Source organism: Electrophorus electricus, chromosome 12 (genome assembly GCF_041902795.1).
Source record: "Electrophorus electricus isolate QZ-2024a chromosome 12, ASM4190279v1, whole genome shotgun sequence".
In the NCBI taxonomy this organism is placed as follows: Eukaryota; Metazoa; Chordata; class Actinopteri; order Gymnotiformes; family Gymnotidae; genus Electrophorus; species Electrophorus electricus.
Genome location: NC_137508.1, coordinates 25,616,138 through 25,636,421, shown reverse-complemented (window position 1 = coordinate 25,636,421; position 20,284 = coordinate 25,616,138). Strand labels below are relative to the sequence as shown.

Genomic DNA, 20,284 nt, shown 5'->3' with positions numbered 1-20,284 from the left:
AAAGTTTGACTGCATCTATCGCTGAGCCAACAACTACATCGTTGTCATCTTTCACCGCATCCACATCAGAGAAAAGCACTGCATCCACACAAATAATGACTCCAACCACATTGAACACTTCTACTGCATCCACGCAAGAGATGAGCAGTGGATCTACAGAAACATCTCCAGATACTTTGTCACCTAAAAGTACACCCAAACCATATTCAAGCACTTTATCTACACCAGCTGCAACAGCAACTACTCTGACCTCTGTGACATCAGCTAAATCACAGACTACACATTTGTCCTCACCAACATCAGAAAGTTTGTCTACTTCTACATCAGAGCCTACAACTACATCATTGTCATCTTCCACCGCTTCCATATCAGAGACAAGCACTGAATCCACACAAATAACGACTCCAACCACATTGACCACTTCTACTGCATCCATGCAAGAGACCAGCAGTGGATCTACAGAAACATCTACAGATACTCTGACATCTAAAAGTACATCCAATCCATATTCAACCACTGCATCTACACCAGCAACAACAGCAACTACTCTGATCTCTGTGACATCAGCTACATCACAGATTACGAATTTGTCCTCACCAACGTCAGAAAGTTTGTCTACATCTACATCAGAGCCAACAACTACATCATTGTCATCTTCCATGGCATCCACATCAGAGACAAGCACTGCATCCACACAAATAACGACTCCAACCACATTGACCACTTCTACTGCATCCACGCAAGAGACCAGCAGTGGATCTACAGAAACATCACCAGATACTTTGTCACCCAAAAGTACATCCACTCCATATTTAACCACTTTATCTACACCAGCAGCAACAACAACTACTCTGACTACTGTGACATCACCTACATCAGAGACTACATATTTGTCCTCACCAAAATCAGAAAGTTTTTCTACATCTACATCAGAGCCAACAACTACATCATTGTCATCTTTCACAGCATCCACATCAGAGACAAGCACTGCATCCACACAAATAACAACTCCAACCACATTTACCACTTCTACTGCATCCACACAAGAGACAAGCAGTGGATCTACAGAAACATCTCCAGATACTTTGTCACCTAAAAGTACATCCAAACCATATTCAACCACTTTGTCTACAGCAGCAGCAACAGCAACTACTCTCAACACTGTGACATCACCTACATCACAGACTACAAATTTGTCCTCACCAACATCAGAAAGTTTGACTGCATCTACATCAGAGCCAACAACTACATCATTGTCATCTTCCACGGCATCCACATCAGAGACAAGCACTTCTTCCACACAAATAACGACTCCAACCGCATTTACCACTTCTACTGCATCCACGCAAGAGACGAGCAGTGGCTCTAAAGAAACATCTCCAGATACACTGACATCTAAAAGTACGTCCAATCCATATTCAACACCTGCATCTACACCAGCAACAACAGCAACTAATCTCACCCCTGTGACATCACCTACATCACAGACTACAAATTTGTCCTCACCAACATCAGAAAGTTTGACTGAATCTACTACAGAGCCAACAACTGCATCATTGTTATCTTCCACCGCATCCACATCAGAGACAAGCACTGCAGCCACACAAATAATGACTCCAACCATATTTACTACTTCTACTGCATCCACGCAAGAGACCAGCAGTGGATCTACAGAAACATCTCCAGATACTTTGTCACCTAAAAGTACATCCACTCCATTTTCAACCACTTTATCTACACCTGCAGCAACAGCAACTACTCTGACAATTGTGACATCACCTACATCAGAGACTACATATTTGTCCTCACCAACGTCAGAAAGTTTGTCTACATCTACATCAGAGCCAACAACTACATCATTGTCATCTTTCACTGCATCCACATCAGAGACAAGCACTGCACCCACACAAATAACGACTCCAACCACATTTACCACTTATACTGCATCCACGCAAGAGATGAGCAGTGGATCTACAGAAAAATCTATAGATACTTTGCCACCTAAAAGTACATCCACTCCATATTTAACCACTTTATCTACACCAGCAGCAACAACAACTACTCTGACCACTGTGATATCACGTACATCACAGACTACAAATTTGTCCTCACCAACTTCAGAAAGTTTGTCCCCATCTACATCAGAGCAAACATCTAAATTATTCTCATCTTCCACCACATCCACATCAGTGACAAGTACGGCATCCACACAAATAACGAATCCAACCACAATGACCACTTCGAATGCATACACAAAACAGATGAGCAGTAGTTCTACAGAAACATCTCCAGATACTCTGACATCTAAAAGTACATCCAATCCATATTCAACCCCTGCATCTACACCAGCAACAACAGCATCTACTCTCACCACTGTGACCTCACCAACAACACAGAAGACAAATTTGTCCTCAGCAATGTCAGAAAGTTTGTCTGCATCTACTACAGAGCCAACATCTACATCATTGTCTTCTTCCACCACATCCACAGCAGATAGAAGCACTGCATCCACACAAATAACGACTCCAACCACATTTACCACTTCTACTGCATCGAAGCATGAGACGAGCAGTGGATCTACAGAACCATCTCCAGATACTTTGCCGAATAAAAGTACATCCACACCATATTCAACCCCTGCATCTACACCAGCAGCAACAGCAACTACTCTGACCACTGTGACATCACCTACATCACAGATTACAAATTTGTCCTCATCAACGTCAGAAAGTTTGTCTACATCTACATCAGAGCCAACAACTACATCATTGTCAACTTCCACCACATCCACATCAGTGACAAGTACGGCATCCACACAAATAACGAATCCAACCACAATGACCACTTCGAATGCTTACACAAAACAGACGAGCAGTGGATCTACAGAAACATCTCCAGATACTTTGTCACCTAAAAGTACATCCAACCCATATTCAACCACTTTATCTAGACCCGCAGCAACAGCAACTACTCTGACCACTGTGACATCACCTACATCACAGACTTCAAATTTGTCCTCATCAACGTCAGAAAGTTTGTCTACATCTACATCAGAGCCAACAACTACATCATTGTCAACTTCCACCACATCCACATCAGTGACAAGCACTCCATCCACACAAATAATGAATTCAATCACAATGACCACTTCGACGGAATCCACGCAACAGATGAGCAGTGGATCAACACAAACATCTCCAGATACTGTGTCACCTAAAAGTATTTCCACTCCATATTCAAACACCACATCTACTCCAGCAACAACAGCAACTACTCTGACCACTGTGACATCACCTACATCACACATTACGACTTCATCCTCATCAACTTTAGAAAGTTTGTCTATATCTACATCAGAGCCAACAACTACATCATTCCCATCTTCCAGCACATCTACATCAGAGACAAGCACTTCTTCCACAGAAATAATGATTCCAACCACATTTACCACTTCTACTGCATCCACGCAAGAGACGAGCAGTGGTTCTACAGAAACATCTACAGATACTTTGTCACCTAAAAGTACATCCACTCCATATTCAACCACTTTATCTACACCTGCAGCAACAGCAACTACTCTGACCACTGTGACATCACCTACATCACAGATTACAAATTTGTCCTCACCAACTTCAGAAAGTTTGTCTACATCTACATCAAAGCCAAAAACTACTTCATTGTCATCATCCACCACATCCACATCAGTGTCAAGTACGGCATCTTCACAAATAACGAATCCAACCACAATGACCACTTCGACTGCATCCACGCAACAGATGAGCAGTGGTTCTACAGAAACTTCTCCAGTTACTCTGTCATTTAAAAGTCTATCCAATCCATATTCAACCACCGCCTCTACACCATCAACAACAGGAACTACTCTGACTTCTGTGACATTACCCAAATCACACATTACGATTTTGTCCTCATCAACTCAAGAAAGTTTGACTGCATCTACTACAGAGCCAAAATCTACATCATTGTCTTCTTCCACCACATCCACATCAGAGACAAGCACTGGATACACACAAATAACGACTCCAACCACATTGACCACTTATACTACATCGAAGCATGAGACGAGCAGTGGACCTACAGAAACATCTGCAGCTACTCTGACATCTATCAGTACATCCAATCAATATTCATCCACTTTATCTACACCAGCAGCAACAGCAACTACTCTGACCACTGTGACATCAGCTATATCACAAATTTCGACTTCATCCTCACCAACTTCTGAAAGTTTGTCTGCACCTACATCAGGGCCAACAACTATATCATTGTCTTCCTCCACTACCTCCACATCAGTGATAAGCACTGCATCCACTCAAATAAAAACTCCAACCACATTGTCCCCTTCAACTGCAACCACACTTCAGATTAGATCAACAAGTTCCAGTTCAACAACAGCCACAAAACAGGTCACCTCTTCATCCAACTCGCCAACCACTCCCAGAAATTTGGCCTCTATACCACAAACCACACCACAGATTACATCTAAAGTGTTCAATTCTTCAATTTCATCAACAATAGCAACCTCTGCCTCAAACATGGCCTCTTCAAATGCAACCAAAACTCAGATTACATCAACAGGTTCCAGTTCAACAGCATCCATAAAACAGGTCACCTCTTCATCTAACTCCCCTACCACTCCAACAACTTTGGCCTCTTCAACTGAATCCACAACTCAGAAAAGATCAACAGTGATCGCTTCAACAGCATTCACAAAACAAATCACCACTTCAGCCAACCCAACAACCACTCCTACAACTGTGGCCTCTACACATGAAACCACACATCAGATTACATCAATAGGTTCCACTTCAACAGCATCCACAAAACCGCTCAACTCTTCATCTAAATCTCCAACCACTGCCACAACTTTGGCCTCTACACCTGAAACCACACCTCAGATTACATCAACAGGTTCCAGTTCAACAGCATCTACAAAACAGGTCACCTCTGCATCTAAATCCCCTACCTTTCCAACAACTTTGGCCTCTTCAACTGAATCCAAAACTCAGAAAACATCAACAGTGACCACTTCAAAAGCATCCACAAAACAAATCACCACTTCAGCCAACCCAACAACTACTCTTTCAACTGTGGCCTCTTCAACTGCAATGACACCTCAAATTACATCAATAGGTTCCCCTTCAACAGCATCCACAAACCAGATAACCACTTCATCTAAATCACCATCCGCTCACACAACTTTGGCCTCTACACCTGAAACCACACATCAGATTAAATCAGTAGTGTTCCCTTCATCAGCCCTCTACACACCACCAACCTCTTCCACAACTGTGGCCTCTTCAACTGAAACCACACCTCAGATTACATCAACAGGTTCCAGTTCAACAGCATCCAAAAAACAGGTCACCTCTTCATCTAACTCCCCTACCATTCTAACAACTTTGGCCTCTTCCACTGAATCCACAACTCAGAAAATATCAATAGTGACCACTTCAACTGCATCTACAATACAAATCACCAGTTCAGCCAACTCAACAACCACTGCTACAACTTTGGCCTATATGCCTGTGACCACACCTCAGATTCCATCAAAGGTGGTGACTCCATCAATTTCATCCACACCACCAACCTCTGCCACAACCATGGCCTCTTCAACTGCAACCACACCTCAGATTACATCAACAGGTTCCAGTTCAACAGCTTCCACAAAACAGGTCACCTCTTCCTCTAACTCCCCTACAACTCCAACAACTTTAGCCTCTTCAAATGAATCCACAACTCAGAAAACATCAAGTGTGTCCACTTCCTCATCTTCTACACTAGATTTAACCACTTCATCCACACGACCAACCTCTGCCACAACCGTGGCCTCTTCAACTGAATCCACACCTCAGAAAACTTCAACAGATACTAGTTCAACACCATCCACAAAACAGGTCACCTCTTCATCTAATTCCCCTACAACTCCAACAACTTTGGCCTCTTCAACTGAATCCACAATTCTGATAACATCAACAGTGACCACTTCAAAAGCATCCACAAAACAAATCCCCATTTCTGGCTACCCAATAACCACTCCTACATCTTTGGACTTTTTAATTGAATCCACACCTCAGATTATATCAACAGGTTCCAGTTCAACAGCATCCACAAAACAGATTAGCACTTTATCGAACCCAACCACTCCCATAACTCTATCCTCTACACCTGACACCACACCTGAGATTACATCAACAGTGTCCACTTCATCTATTTCTAGACCAAAGTACAGCACTTCATCCACACCACAAATATCTCCCACAAGCATGTCCACTTCAACTGAATCCACACCTCAGAAAACATCAACAGTGTCCAGCTCAACATCATCCACTCTACATGCATCCACTTCATCTAACCCTCGAACCTCTACCACAACTTTCTCCACTTTAGCTGAAAGCGTACCTCACAAAACAACTTTACTTGTCTCAACTTCAGCTGCTTCTATATCACAGATAACTTCACTAAAAAGAGTTCCAACAACTGTGAGCCCATCCTATGCCAGCATCCAACAGAATACAGCTTTGAGTTTAGCATCTTCAGTTGTATTCACACCACAGATGTCAATTTCAATAGTTGCCAATTCGTCTTCATATATGTCACAGCCGGCCCCTTTAACAACACAACAGGTAACAGCACCAACTTGGGCCATGTCAGCTGAAACCACATTTCAGAAAACATCACCACCAGTGTCAAATCCAATAGCATCCACACCAACAGTCACTACAATGACTTTGAGCCCATCCAATGCATCCAACCAACAGAAAGCAGCTATGAGTTTAGCATCTTCAATTATATCTACACCACAGATGTTAACATCAATACTTGCCAATTTGACTGCACCACAAGCGACTCCTGCATCAAATCAACAGACAACAGCAACAAATTGGGCCATTTCACCTGGCACCACATCTCAGAAAACATCAACTGGTTCCACATCACAGATAACCAGTTCAACCAAGCCACCAACCACTCCCACAACTTTGAGCACATCCACTCCATCCAGACTACAGACTGCAGGAACAAGTTTAGCATCTTCATTTACAGTCATTCCCCAGATGACCATGTCAATTTTGGCTACTTCACCTGCATCTACTTCACAGACATCAAGATCATCCACCCCACAGAAAGCAGCAACAACTTTGGCATCTTCAACTAACTCTACACACCCAACAAAATTGGTTACATCAACTGATGTACAACCAACTGATGAAACCATATCTCAGAACACAACAACAACATTTGAAAGTTTGTCTATGTCTACTCCCCAGACAACCACTGCATCCACAACATCATTAACTCCTACAAAATTGGACATGATGAATTCATCCACACCTAAGGCAACATCTATAACAATGTCAACTAAAGCATTTGAAAACAGAACAAGTGAAGAACCAATGACACCAGAAACTGTAACAACTACAATACCATCCACTTCAAGTGCAGTTCTCCCAATCAATATCAAAATGTTAACAACACTTTTGCCATCTACAATTGCTTCAACACAACAAAGGCCATCATTGTCTACAAGTCATGTGGTGGTGACTTCTGTAACAACATCCTTTATAATGTATGTTCAATTCATGAAATTCAAAGTTATGCAGTAGAAATGTGTTGATTATGAATTTTAATTGAAAAATCAATACATTATGTGCTTTTTCTCATCTAGACCTGGTTCAGCTGTGGTCAATACCAGGCTTGTGTTCAACTCCTCCACTCCCATCCCCAGTGAGAGCTTGGTCCTTAGTGCTAGCAAATTTCTGCTGAGCTCTCGATTAACAAACATCACAGATTCAATGAAAGTGCTAAATATTACTTATGAGAGTAAGTTTCCTGTTCAATTCCACAACATTGCTACAAGTACCCATATCACCCTCTCACTTTCCTGAATTCCATAGCTCATTTAATATCAATGGCATTGTCCTCACTTCACAGCAATTACAGAATCCTCCTATGCAGTGATCTTCACATTCATCCTCACCAACATCAGCATGCCAGATAGTATAGATCTCAGAAACAACACATACAACAAGGTGCAGAGTACGATCAACAAAGTGGTAAGGGTATATTAATACCTCATTATGTATCATCCATATTTATTACATTTCTACATATACCAATGTGTTGGACAGGTACAAAATGGAGTGAATTCTAATAATCCTAAAAATGGGAAGTAATTTTGCTTTGGAAAAATTTAAAATTAACATGTTTTTGATATGTATAAATGAGATAGACATTATTCCAGTTATAGGTGACAATATGAATTTTTATACTCTTTAGAACTAAAAGTTTATGTTTGTCTCCAGCTAAACACACTTCTGAATGAACCTGATGCACAACCAATTGAACCTCAGAGCTCTGGCTTCACGTAAGTTTATTGTTTTATTTTCTGACATTTGTTTCTCATCATAATTAGGACAAAACTTGTACAGTAAAAGTTTTGCTTTTTTTTTTTTTTTTTATAGGAGTTTAGCAAATGTCATTAAAGGTAACATGGAGTACCACTTCCAAGATGGAGATACCAAAATACCTGTCAGCTTCCTCAATGAGATCAAAACACTGAGTGGTATGTTATAGAACATTTATGTGGTGTCACAGCTAATTTCTAAACAATTAATGCATGATTTTAAAATTTCTGTCTTAATGACTTATTTTTTTGCAGCCTCATCTACAACAGTTCCTCCAACATCTACAAGCAGTCTGGTGGTGACTTCTGAAACAAGACCCTCTATAATGTATGTTTCAGTCATGGTATTCAAAGTTATTTATTAGAGATGTGTTCATTGTGAATTTGCTTTGAAAAATTGTTTTGTTTCCCTCTAGATCTGGTTCAGCTGTGGTCACCTCCAGGCTCGTCTTCAACTCCTCCTCTCCTGTCCCCAGTGAGAGTTTGGTCCTCAATGCTACAAGAAATCTGCTCAGCTCACGATTCACAAATATCACCGATTCTGTCAAAGTGCTCAATGTTACCTATGAGAGTATGTTTCCTTTTCAGTTCCACAGTCTTGCTACAGCAATCCATTACGCCATCCCACCTTCATCATTGATATTAATGCATTTTCCTCACTTCACAGAAATTACAGACACATCGTATGCAGTCATCTTCACATTCACCCTAACCAATATCAGCATGCCAGACAATAAAACTCTTGTTAACAACACATACAGCCAGGTGCAGAATACCATTAACAAAGTGGTAAGGATATATAAATATCTCTCTTACTAAAAAGATTCCTCTGATAAGAATATTTTATTATGTATAATGAATGTTTGTGACATCTCTACAAATTCGAACATGTGGTGGACAGATACACATTGTATGAAACATTATAACCTTTATTGTTGAAAGGAAAGTAATTTTGTCTTAGAAAAAACTTGCATTTAATATGCTTTTAATACATTAAAATGAGTTGAAGATTATTCCAGTTTTATCTTGTAATCCGAAATGTGATGTCAAACCCAATATATACACTGAGATGTCCTCTGTAGTATCTTTAGAATTGACAGTTCATGTTTGTCTCCAGCTAAACACACTTCTGAATGAACATGATGCACAACCAATTGAACCTCAGAGCTCTGGCTTCACGTAAGTTTATTGTTTTATTTTCTGACATTTGTTTCTCATCATAATTAGGACAAAACTTGTACAGTAAAAGTTTTGCTCTTTTTTTTTTTTAATTTTATAGGAGTTTAGCAAATGTCATTAAAGGTAACATGGAGTACCACTTCCAAGATGGAGATACCAAAATACCTGTCAGCTTCCTCAATGAGCTCAAAACACTGAGTGGTATGTTTTAGAACATTTATGTGGTGTCACAGCTAATTTCTAAACAATTAATGCATGATTTTAAAATTTCTGTCTTAATGACTTATTTTTTTGCAGCCTCATCTACATCAGTTCCTCCAACATCTACAAGCAGTCTGGTGGTGACTTCTGAAACAACACCCTCTATAATGTATGTTTCAGTCATGGTATTCAAAGTTATTTATTAGAGATGTGTTCATTGTGAATTTACTTTGAAAAATTGTTTTGTTTCCCTCTAGATCTGGTTCAGCTGTGGTCACCACCAGGCTCGTCTTCAACTCCTCCTCTCCTGTCCCCAGTGAGAGTTTGGTCCTCAATGCTACAAGAAATCTGCTCAGCTCACGATTCACAAATATCACCGATTCTGTCAAAGTGCTCAATGTTACCTATGAGAGTATGTTTCCTTTTCAGTTCCACAGTCTTGCTACAGCAATCCATTACGCCATCCCACCTTCATCATTGATATTAATGCATTTTCCTCACTTCACAGAAATTACAGACACATCGTATGCAGTCATCTTCACATTCACCCTAACCAATATCAGCATGCCAGACAATAAAACTCTTGTTAACAACACATACAGCCAGGTGCAGAATACCATTAACAAAGTGGTAAGGATATATAAATATCTCTCTTACTAAAAAGATTCCTCTGATAAGAATATTTTATTATGTATAATGAATGTTTGTGACATCTCTACAAATTCGAACATGTGGTGGACAGATACACATTGTATGAAACATTATAACCTTTATTGTTGAAAGGAAAGTAATTTTGTCTTAGAAAAAACTTGCATTTAATATGCTTTTAATACATTAAAATGAGTTGAAGATTATTCCAGTTTTATCTTGTAATCCGAAATGTGATGTCAAACCCAATATATACACTGAGATGTCATCTGTAGTATCTTTAGAATTGACAGTTCATGTTTGTCTCCAGCTAAACACACTTCTGAATGAACATGATGCACAACCAATTGAACCTCAGAGCTCTGGCTTCACGTAAGTTTATTGTTTTATTTTCTGACATTTGTTTCTTATCATAATTAGGACAAAACTTGTACAGTAAAAGTTTTGCATTTTTTTTTTTTTTTTAAATTTTATAGGAGTTTAGCAAATGTCATTAAAGGTAACATGGAGTACCACTTCCAAGATGGAGATACCAAAATACCTGTCAGCTTCCTCAATGAGCTCAAAACACTGAGTGGTATGTTTTAGAACATTTATGTGGTGTCACAGCTAATTTCTAAACAATTAATGCATGATTTTAAAATTTCTGTCTTAATGACTTATTTTTTTGCAGCCTCATCTACAACAGTTCCTCCAACATCTACAAGCAGTCTGGTGGTCACTTCTGAAACAACACCCTCTATAATGTATGTTTCGGTCATGGTATTCAAAGTTATTTATTAGAGATGTGTTCATTGTGAATTTACTTTGAAAAATTGTTTTGTTTCCCTCTAGATCTGGTTCAGCTGTGGTCACCTCCAGGCTCGTCTTCAACTCCTCCTCTCCTGTCCCCAGTGAGAGTTTGGTCCTCAATGCTACAAGAAATCTGCTCAGCTCACGATTCACAAATATCACCGATTCTGTCAAAGTGCTCAATGTTACCTATGAGAGTATGTTTCCTTTTCAGTTCCACAGTCTTGCTACAGCAATCCATTACGCCATCCCACCTTCATCATTGATATTAATGCATTTTCCTCACTTCACAGAAATTACAGACACATCGTATGCAGTCATCTTCACATTCACCCTAACCAATATCAGCATGCCAGACAATAAAACTCTTGTTAACAACACATACAGCCAGGTGCAGAATACCATTAACAAAGTGGTAAGGATATATAAATATCTCTCTTACTAAAAAGATTCCTCTGATAAGAATATTTTATTATGTATAATGAATGTTTGTGACATCTCTACAAATTCGAACATGTGGTGGACAGATACACATTGTATGAAACATTATAACCTTTATTGTTGAAAGGAAAGCAATTTTGTCTTAGAAAAAACTTGCATTTAATATGCTTTTAATACATTAAAATGAGTTGAAGATTATTCCAGTTTTATCTTGTAATCCGAAATGTGATGTCAAACCCAACATATACACTGAGATGTCATCTGTAGTATCTTTAGAATTGACAGTTCATGTTTGTCTCCAGCTAAACACACTTCTGAATGAACATGATGCACAACCAATTGAACCTCAGAGCTCTGGCTTCACGTAAGTTTATTGTTTTATTTTCTGACATTTGTTTCTTATCATAATTAGGACAAAACTTGTACAGTAAAAGTTTTGCTTTTTTTTTTTTTTTAAATTTTATAGGAGTTTAGCAAATGTCATTAAAGGTAACATGGAGTACCACTTCCAAGATGGAGATACCAAAATACCTGTCAGCTTCCTCAATGAGCTCAAAACACTGAGTGGTATGTTTTAGAACATTTATGTGGTGTCACAGCTAATTTCTAAACAATTAATGCATGATTTTAAAATTTCTGTCTTAATGACTTATTTTTTTGCAGCCTCATCTACAACAGTTCCTCCAAAATCTACAAGCAGTCTGGTGGTGACTTCTGAAACAACACCCTCTATAATGTATGTTTCGGTCATGGTATTCAAAGTTATTTATTAGAGATGTGTTCATTGTGAATTTACTTTGAAAAATTGTTTTGTTTCCCTCTAGATCTGGTTCAGCTGTGGTCACCTCCAGGCTCGTCTTCAACTCCTCCTCTCCTGTCCCCAGTGAGAGTTTGGTCCTCAATGCTACAAGAAATCTGCTCAGCTCACGATTCACAAATATCACCGATTCTGTCAAAGTGCTCAATGTTACCTATGAGAGTATGTTTCCTTTTCAGTTCCACAGTCTTGCTACAGCAATCCATTACGCCATCCCACCTTCATGAATTCTCTGTCTTGATCATTGATATTAATGCATTTTCCTCACTTCACAGAAATTACAGACACATCCTATGCAGTCATCTTCACATTCACCCTAACCAATATCAGCATGCCAGACAATAAAACTCTTGTTAACAACACATACAGCCAGGTGCAGAATACCATTAACAAAGTGGTAAGGATATATAAATATCTCTCTTACTAAAAAGATTCCTCTGATAAGAATATTTTATTATGTATAATGAATGTTTGTGACATCTCTACAAATTCGAACATGTGGTGGACAGATACACATTGTATGAAACATTATAACCTTTATTGTTGAAAGGAAAGTAATTTTGTCTTAGAAAAAACTTGCATTTAATATGCTTTTAATACATTAAAATGAGTTGAAGATTATTCCAGTTTTATCTTGTAATCCGAAATGTGATGTCAAACCCAATATATACACTGAGATGTCATCTGTAGTATCTTTAGAATTGACAGTTCATGTTTGTCTCCAGCTAAACACACTTCTGAATGAACATGATGCACAACCAATTGAACCTCAGAGCTCTGGCTTCACGTAAGTTTATTGTTTTATTTTCTGACATTTGTTTCTCATCATAATTAGGACAAAACTTGTACAGTAAAAGTTTTGCTCTTTTTTTTTTTTTTAATTTTATAGGAGTTTAGCAAATGTCATTAAAGGTAACATGGAGTACCACTTCCAAGATGGAGATACCAAAATACCTGTCAGCTTCCTCAATGAGCTCAAAACATTGAGTGGTATGTTTTAGAACATTTATGTGGTGTCACAGCTAATTTCTAAACAATTAATGCATGATTTTAAAATTTCTGTCTTAATGACTTATTTTTTTGCAGCCTCATCTACAACAGTTCCTCCAACATCTACAAGCAGTCTGGTGGTGACTTCTGAAACAACACCCTCTATAATGTATGTTTCAGTCATGGTATTCAAAGTTATTTATTAGAGATGTGTTCATTGTGAATTTACTTTGAAAAATTGTTTTGTTTCCCTCTAGATCTGGTTCAGCTGTGGTCACCACCAGGCTCGTCTTCAACTCCTCCTCTCCTGTCCCCAGTGAGAGTTTGGTCCTCAATGCTACAAGAAATCTGCTCAGCTCACGATTCACAAATATCACTGATTCTGTCAAAGTGCTAAATGTTACCTATGAGAGTAAGTTTTCCTAATTGTACAATACTTCTGTAACTATACACTAACTGCTTATTTCCCAATGAAATCTATGGACAATTGTTTTGTTCCACAGAAATTTCAATTACCTCCTATGCCGTCATCTTCATATTTAGTCTTAGTAACATCAGCATGCCAAACAGCCCCGTCCTCAGGAACTCCACTTATAGCCAAGTGCAGAGCTACATCAACAAAGCAGTGAGTGTACCTTACAGTCTGCCTAAAAGGACATATTTCTCCCATTTGCATATTCTGCAGTTTTATAGACCTTAACATGTAAATTTCAAAGTTCCAAAATTTAAAAACAATCACATAAAATAAAATCTATTCTGATGGTTTTAAACTGCAAAATGCTGCTTACATAAATCATGTTTAAAACGTACAATCACAACAGACAATCAATTTCAGTATGTACACAACAGGTACACTTGAAATTAATCCAATTACTTTTTAATGGTAAAGTTTTGCATCTTTTAAAATCTTTTAAAAACATGACGTGTGAAATTACTTATCCAAAAATGTAAAAACTAAAAAATGTGCTTTTCTCTCCAGCTAAACTCACTTATAAATGATCCCGATTCAGTACCAATTGAACCCCTGAGTACTAAATTCATGTAAGGTTACATCTGTATTCTTTTCAAATTTACATTTAGTAGTGTTCATAAAGTAAATAGTTTCTAAATTATTTTGGTAGGAGCTTTTCAAATTTGATTGAAGGGAACATGATGTACCAGTTCCAAGATGGAGATACCAGAAGACCAGTCACCTACCTAAATGAGCTCAAAAGACAAAGTGGTATGTTAGAGAAAAATATATGTTCAGTATCTTATCACAGCTAGTTTCAGAAGAGTTTGTATTTTTTAACTTTACCTGTCACTAACTGTTACTTTCATGCAGCATCAAATACAGCAGTTCTTTCAACATCCACAAGCAATCTAATGTTGACTTCTGGTATGTTGTCACATCACAATTTCAAAGTTTTAGTTACAAATAAATCATATGTTTTAACATTTACTTACAAGTGGTTCTTGTTTTTTTTTTTTTATGCCCAAATATTTAAACATTTATCTTACATAATTTTTTTTTTAAGAAATGAGAACAACCACACCATCCATCACACCATCCATAACCAACATAGCTCTACAGAATACTACAACCCCAACTCTGTGAGTGTACTGATGCTAAAGTAATATTGTAATGTATTCTATTCTTGCATGTGTGCTTAAGGTCTCCTCATTCCATTAACAAGACACCATTGTACATAAGTAATTGGTAACATTTTATTCTCGATGAATTTCAATAATCTTGACTTCTTTTCTTTCCAGCTTCAGGCAGGTGACAGTACTGATTTATATTCGTGTGATGTTTAAGAACCTCATGATTGTACCTAATAAGGCTCAGGTTCTTGCTGCCTATGCTCAGCTGGACCCAAGTGTCAGAACAAAGCGAGATATCAGAAACCAAAAGCTGAATGACCCTGTGAGCATACAGAACATTACCTACGAAAGTGAGTCTCTTACCTGATTACTCTCCTGTGTTGTAAATTTAACAAAAATGTCAATGACCCTGAATATGTTATGTGTAGGTTCTTTGTGCGCATCCTAAATATACTTTAGCCAATAATGACCTCAAACAAATAATGCATTATCAGAAGTCTGGACATCCCAGAATTTGTTAATTATGTTCTATAATGCCTCCACTTCTCTTTTAGAAATGGACAATACTTCATTTAGCATCAGTTTTGTATTTAGGATCAGTAATGTGTCCATGGCTACAAACATTGAAATGAGCAATGAAACATATTATTTAATTAATCTATCAATCAACAACCTGGTGAGTGTGAGATACTTTTATGATCTTTATTGTACTTTATTAATATCTTCGCATTTTCAAAATAAAAAAAAATTGCTTAAAATTGAGGTCATGTAATTAACATGTGTTATTCTCATTAACATTTACTATTCTCAGCTTAACAAAATAATGAACAACCCAGATGCTACTCCATTTGTATTCCCTCAAGTTAACTTCTCGTAAGTAATGACACACAATTTGATTTGAATCCTTATGCAGAATCATCCTGTAGATGGGAGGGGGGAGGCGGAACAGAATGCATCAATGATTCACTTTGTTTCTTCCAGGGGTAACGCTACGGTGATTGTGGCTAACACAGAATATGTCTATGTGCGGGGAGATATCAAATCGCCAAGTGGATTTCTTGCTCAAATACTTCAAGTTAGTGGTTTGGCATCCATGACCACTCCTGCTACAACAACAACAGCTGCCCAGTCCATCCAGTCAACTGCTCAGTCAACTCTGTGAGTGTACTGATGCCAAAGTATTATTGCTGTGCATTGTGCATCTGTGTGTTCTTGCATGCAGTGGTTAAAGTGTTGTCATTCCATTAACATTACACGCTGCTACACAAGTGGACAAATTTTTAGATTAATATAACTGGTTGTACTGAAGAAAATGAATTAGAAATTGTTCTCTTTTCATTCTGTTTATCTCAGTAATAACTTCTTATTTTCTCTCCTGCTTCAGAATTGCGACTGCATGGTTTTATATTGAAGTGGTGTTTAAGAATGTCACACACATGCCAAGTGAGAATGAGTTTCTCTCTGCTTATGATCTGCTGGACCCAAGAGTCAAAACAACACAAAATAGAATCCAAAACCTAAATGACCCCAAGAGCATCCAAATTCCCACATTGCACAGTGAGTCTCCTCTGTAGTGAATGAAAAAAATTAACAAAATGTCAATGTTCCTGAATATGTTATGTGCTGCATTGGAGGGCCTCCTGAATACACTTTCCCAAATAGTGACCTCAAACAACTAATGCATTATCAGAAGTCTGGATAGCATGCAATGACTCTACCTGTCTTTTAGAAATTGACAATACCTCGCTCAGCATCAACTTTGGATTCATGCTCAGCAATGTATCCATGGTTACAAAAAATGAGCTGAGCAGTGAAACAAATAATGTAATTCAACAAACAACCAACAACCTGGTAAGTGTGAGCCACGTTTATGCTTTGGGTTATATTTATCCTAGAATTGAGTCCCAAAATTATTTTCTAGGAAAAAACTTTAAAAATATTGCTTACTATTTAGGTAATGGAATTAGCATTTACTTTTCTGATTACCATTTATTACTCACTTTTATTTTCTATTGTCATGGTGTGCAAGGCACCAAACTACAGGGACACACCCACTGTCACATACACACACACACATACGCACGCACGCACGTGCCCTGCTCCCAATATACTGATTACTGACCACTTGCACCTCTGCCTTGTTCTGATTTGAGCCTGCACGAATGCTTGTCCAGTGCTGTGCATTATGTCTTGCCCCTAAGTGTGTCTACTGCTAGATACTGCTGTACTTCTTACCTTTGCTGCATCCACATGCCTCAAGCTTTACTGCCAGTCCTTGTTGCTTTCCTTTTCTTTGTTGCATTATGCCAGGTCTTTGATGAGCTTTCTTTTTTCATTCTTTATGGAGAATTAAGGAACTCCAATTATGCCCATGTCTCCCTCCCTCCCTACCTGCTGCCATCATACCTGCATCAGACTTACCCTGGCATTGGGTCTCATAATTATTTTCTTTTTACGTGTCCTGAAATTAAAATTTGACCAACTTTTAAATAAAAATAATGCTTAGCATTTAAAATCAATCATTCTTTACACTAAATTTCAGATGAACACAATACTGACCAAGAATCAAAATGTTACCTTTCCACCAGCTAATATCACGTAAGTGATACATTTACTATTTTAGGTTTATAGAGAATGAAGAACAACTGGATACTTTAATGTTTCAGATTAACTAACTGATTTGTCAAATTCTTGCAGAGTTAATTTTACAGTGATCGTGGCTAAGGAACAGTATGTGTATAAGCCAGGTGATCTCAACTTTCCAAGCGCATTTCTTGCTGAAATACTTAAACTTTGTGGTCTGGCACCTGTGGGAGCATGGTGGGTTCTGGGCATCATTATCCCCTGTGCTATAGCCATCATTCTTGTACCATGCTGGATTCTACTCTGTGTAAGTACCATTAAAGCTCTTTTAAAGTCATTTATCTGCAATTTACTATTTGGCTAAAAACAGAGCATTTTGCTAAATATCAATATCAGCACAAATAAACAGTAACTATAAGACCCTATCAAGAAGGTATAAAGTTTTCTTCTGTTTAATCTCTCCACTATTTTTCTCTGTTGTTCTGTCATTTTCTCTCTCCTTCTATTTGTGTGTGTGTATGTTTCTCTCTGCATATCTCAGTGTTTACTGTGTGGTTGCTGTGCTGCTATAAGGAGGCGTTACAACAGAAGACGGTCCTACACTGTCCAGTACACAACACGGAATGGACTCTTTTGAAGAAAAAAAGACAAAATTATTTTAAATATGCCCCAAAAATCAAACTTATTTGTTAATATATTTTAAATATATTTATGTGCATATATCTGTTAACATTTGTTAAATCTATTTATGTTAGAATCTGTTTTCTCAGTGGTTGTTATTTATCTATTTTGAATGATAATTCCAAGATCTTAATTGTAATTAAAATAAAATATATTTAATAAATTCTTATGCATTACTGAACTCTGGGTGTGTGTGTGTGTGTAATCAAAAGACACAAAGACTGAAGGAAAAAATTGACCAATATTTCTCTAAAGACCTTTTGTAAGGAGCAGGACGGACAGACTCCCTTGGCATGGACAGATTTATTGACGAGACACAAATGGTAAACATAATGGCACTCATGTAGAACATGCAGGTTGAGTAACATACAACATTGATACAACAACCAGGAACAAGATGTGCATCACAAACAGAACCAAAACCATAACAAAGACCAACAAAGGGGCACACACCAACAGTAGTTTAAATACATACAGACGCACAGCTACAATGTTAAGCAGTGCGTCCAGAGGTGCAGCTACTATGTTCAATGGCGAAAGCATCCTCGGAGGGACCCAGCCTGAACAAACAATATATCGCACCCACATGCCCCGTGGGTACACACAACGACAAGTAGATGCACCTATATACATACGCAAAAGGCGCATAGACGCAGGCAGTCTAGGGCAGGCAGTGGAGGCGTGTCCTTGGCCCTGCAGAGGGGCACGTCTGCCCTGGGTCCAAACGTGCTGCTACTGACTATGTCCCGCCTGTCACCAGCCACCCAGGGAGAGCCCATCCTAGAGGTGGAGCCTTTGAGACAGTCCTCATGGGCTTTGAGCAGACCCGTCCAGCGCTCATGGCCTGTACTTGGAACATAGGCTACAGCAACACCAGCCAGGGACCTAGCCAACTCCACTAAACTACCTCTCTAGTGTTTCAAGGGGAGCCAATGGCTGTTCATTTAAATACATGAACTTAATAAGACTAGAAACGAGGAACAAGTGAAAGTAATGATGGACGTGGAAAAGCAAGCAAGGGGTGGAGAAAACGAAACTAAGGAATGGAACCAAAACACACATGAGAGGGAAACGATGGAACACAGAAGCTGGGAGGGACTAACTATGACACACACACACACACATTATATATATATATATATATATATATATATATATATATATATATATATATATATATATATATATATATATATATATATATATAAAAACATCTGTATGTAAGAAAGTTGCTATATAAATAAAGTTGGTACATTGAGCCTGCTATCCTGACTGTGGTGGGTAGAAGGTTTGTTTTTATCATTGCCTCACTGTGTACATAAAGTTTTACATATGTGATTTATTTTTTTATTGATTATGTAGGAGCATAAGGATATTTTAAGAGTAATGTAATGGTAAAATAAGTTCTCGATTATTTTTCTTTTATTATATTTTTACATTTTTATCCTCATTGTCCAAGCGTGATCTATTCCACTCCATTTAATTTCATCTTCAACTAAGTTGAATAAACTACTGTCTTCCTATAGATCACTTCCCTTCTAAGAGATAGCAGTCAGAACAAACCTATAGAAAAAAAGATTATTGTATTCTGGTTCGGGCTTCACAAATGAAACGTGTAATATCCATGTTTATTGAATGATTAAATTTTTTATATGATGTGATTATTTTAACCTGATACTGCGTTAAGAACCTGGTTATTATGGTTTTGTTGCAGCTTCAGCATTTGCATTCAGCCCAAAGTTGCTGAAGGCAAGGCATTTATTGCACTAGTTCATAGGAATTGATCAGTAAAGCCTGGTTAAACCTAAAGTTGCTAACCCACATCACGATATCAATTAAACCAGCATGTAAATGTTTTATTAAGTGAAGTTTGCTATCCTACTGAAACCCCCAAGTTTTTTTCAGCCTGCTTATGGTGCAGCCCTCAGGCCTGTTATCTAGGTTCA

At 38.1% G+C, this 20,284-nt stretch overlaps 2 protein-coding genes across 2 annotated transcripts; both read left to right on the top strand.

The window, feature by feature from the left end:
- The first annotated feature begins 912 nt into the window (after positions 1 to 912).
- LOC118242216 (uncharacterized) lies at positions 913 to 13,916 on the top strand. The gene is made up of 24 exons (XM_081724804.1): positions 913 to 7,585; positions 7,685 to 7,839; positions 7,951 to 8,072; positions 8,322 to 8,383; positions 8,481 to 8,581; positions 8,678 to 8,750; positions 8,839 to 8,993; positions 9,090 to 9,211; positions 9,540 to 9,601; positions 9,702 to 9,802; positions 9,899 to 9,971; positions 10,060 to 10,214; positions 10,311 to 10,432; positions 10,761 to 10,822; positions 10,927 to 11,027; positions 11,124 to 11,196; positions 11,285 to 11,439; positions 12,347 to 12,419; positions 12,508 to 12,662; positions 12,776 to 12,897; positions 13,226 to 13,287; positions 13,390 to 13,490; positions 13,587 to 13,659; positions 13,748 to 13,916. Exons 1-24 carry the CDS (start codon positions 1,611 to 1,613, stop codon positions 13,914 to 13,916), a joined length of 8,424 nt encoding a protein of 2,807 aa, XP_081580930.1. The 5' UTR covers positions 913 to 1,610.
- LOC145660164 (uncharacterized) lies at positions 13,625 to 18,519 on the top strand. The gene is made up of 15 exons (XM_081724284.1): positions 13,625 to 13,902; positions 13,994 to 14,115; positions 14,470 to 14,531; positions 14,612 to 14,712; positions 14,815 to 14,868; positions 15,008 to 15,083; positions 15,243 to 15,424; positions 15,629 to 15,750; positions 15,886 to 15,947; positions 16,056 to 16,232; positions 16,459 to 16,631; positions 16,804 to 16,925; positions 17,617 to 17,672; positions 17,772 to 17,964; positions 18,199 to 18,519. Exons 2-15 carry the CDS (start codon positions 14,050 to 14,052, stop codon positions 18,292 to 18,294), a joined length of 1,542 nt encoding a protein of 513 aa, XP_081580410.1. The 5' UTR covers positions 13,625 to 13,902; positions 13,994 to 14,049; the 3' UTR covers positions 18,295 to 18,519.
- The last annotated feature ends 1,765 nt before the right edge of the window (positions 18,520 to 20,284 follow it).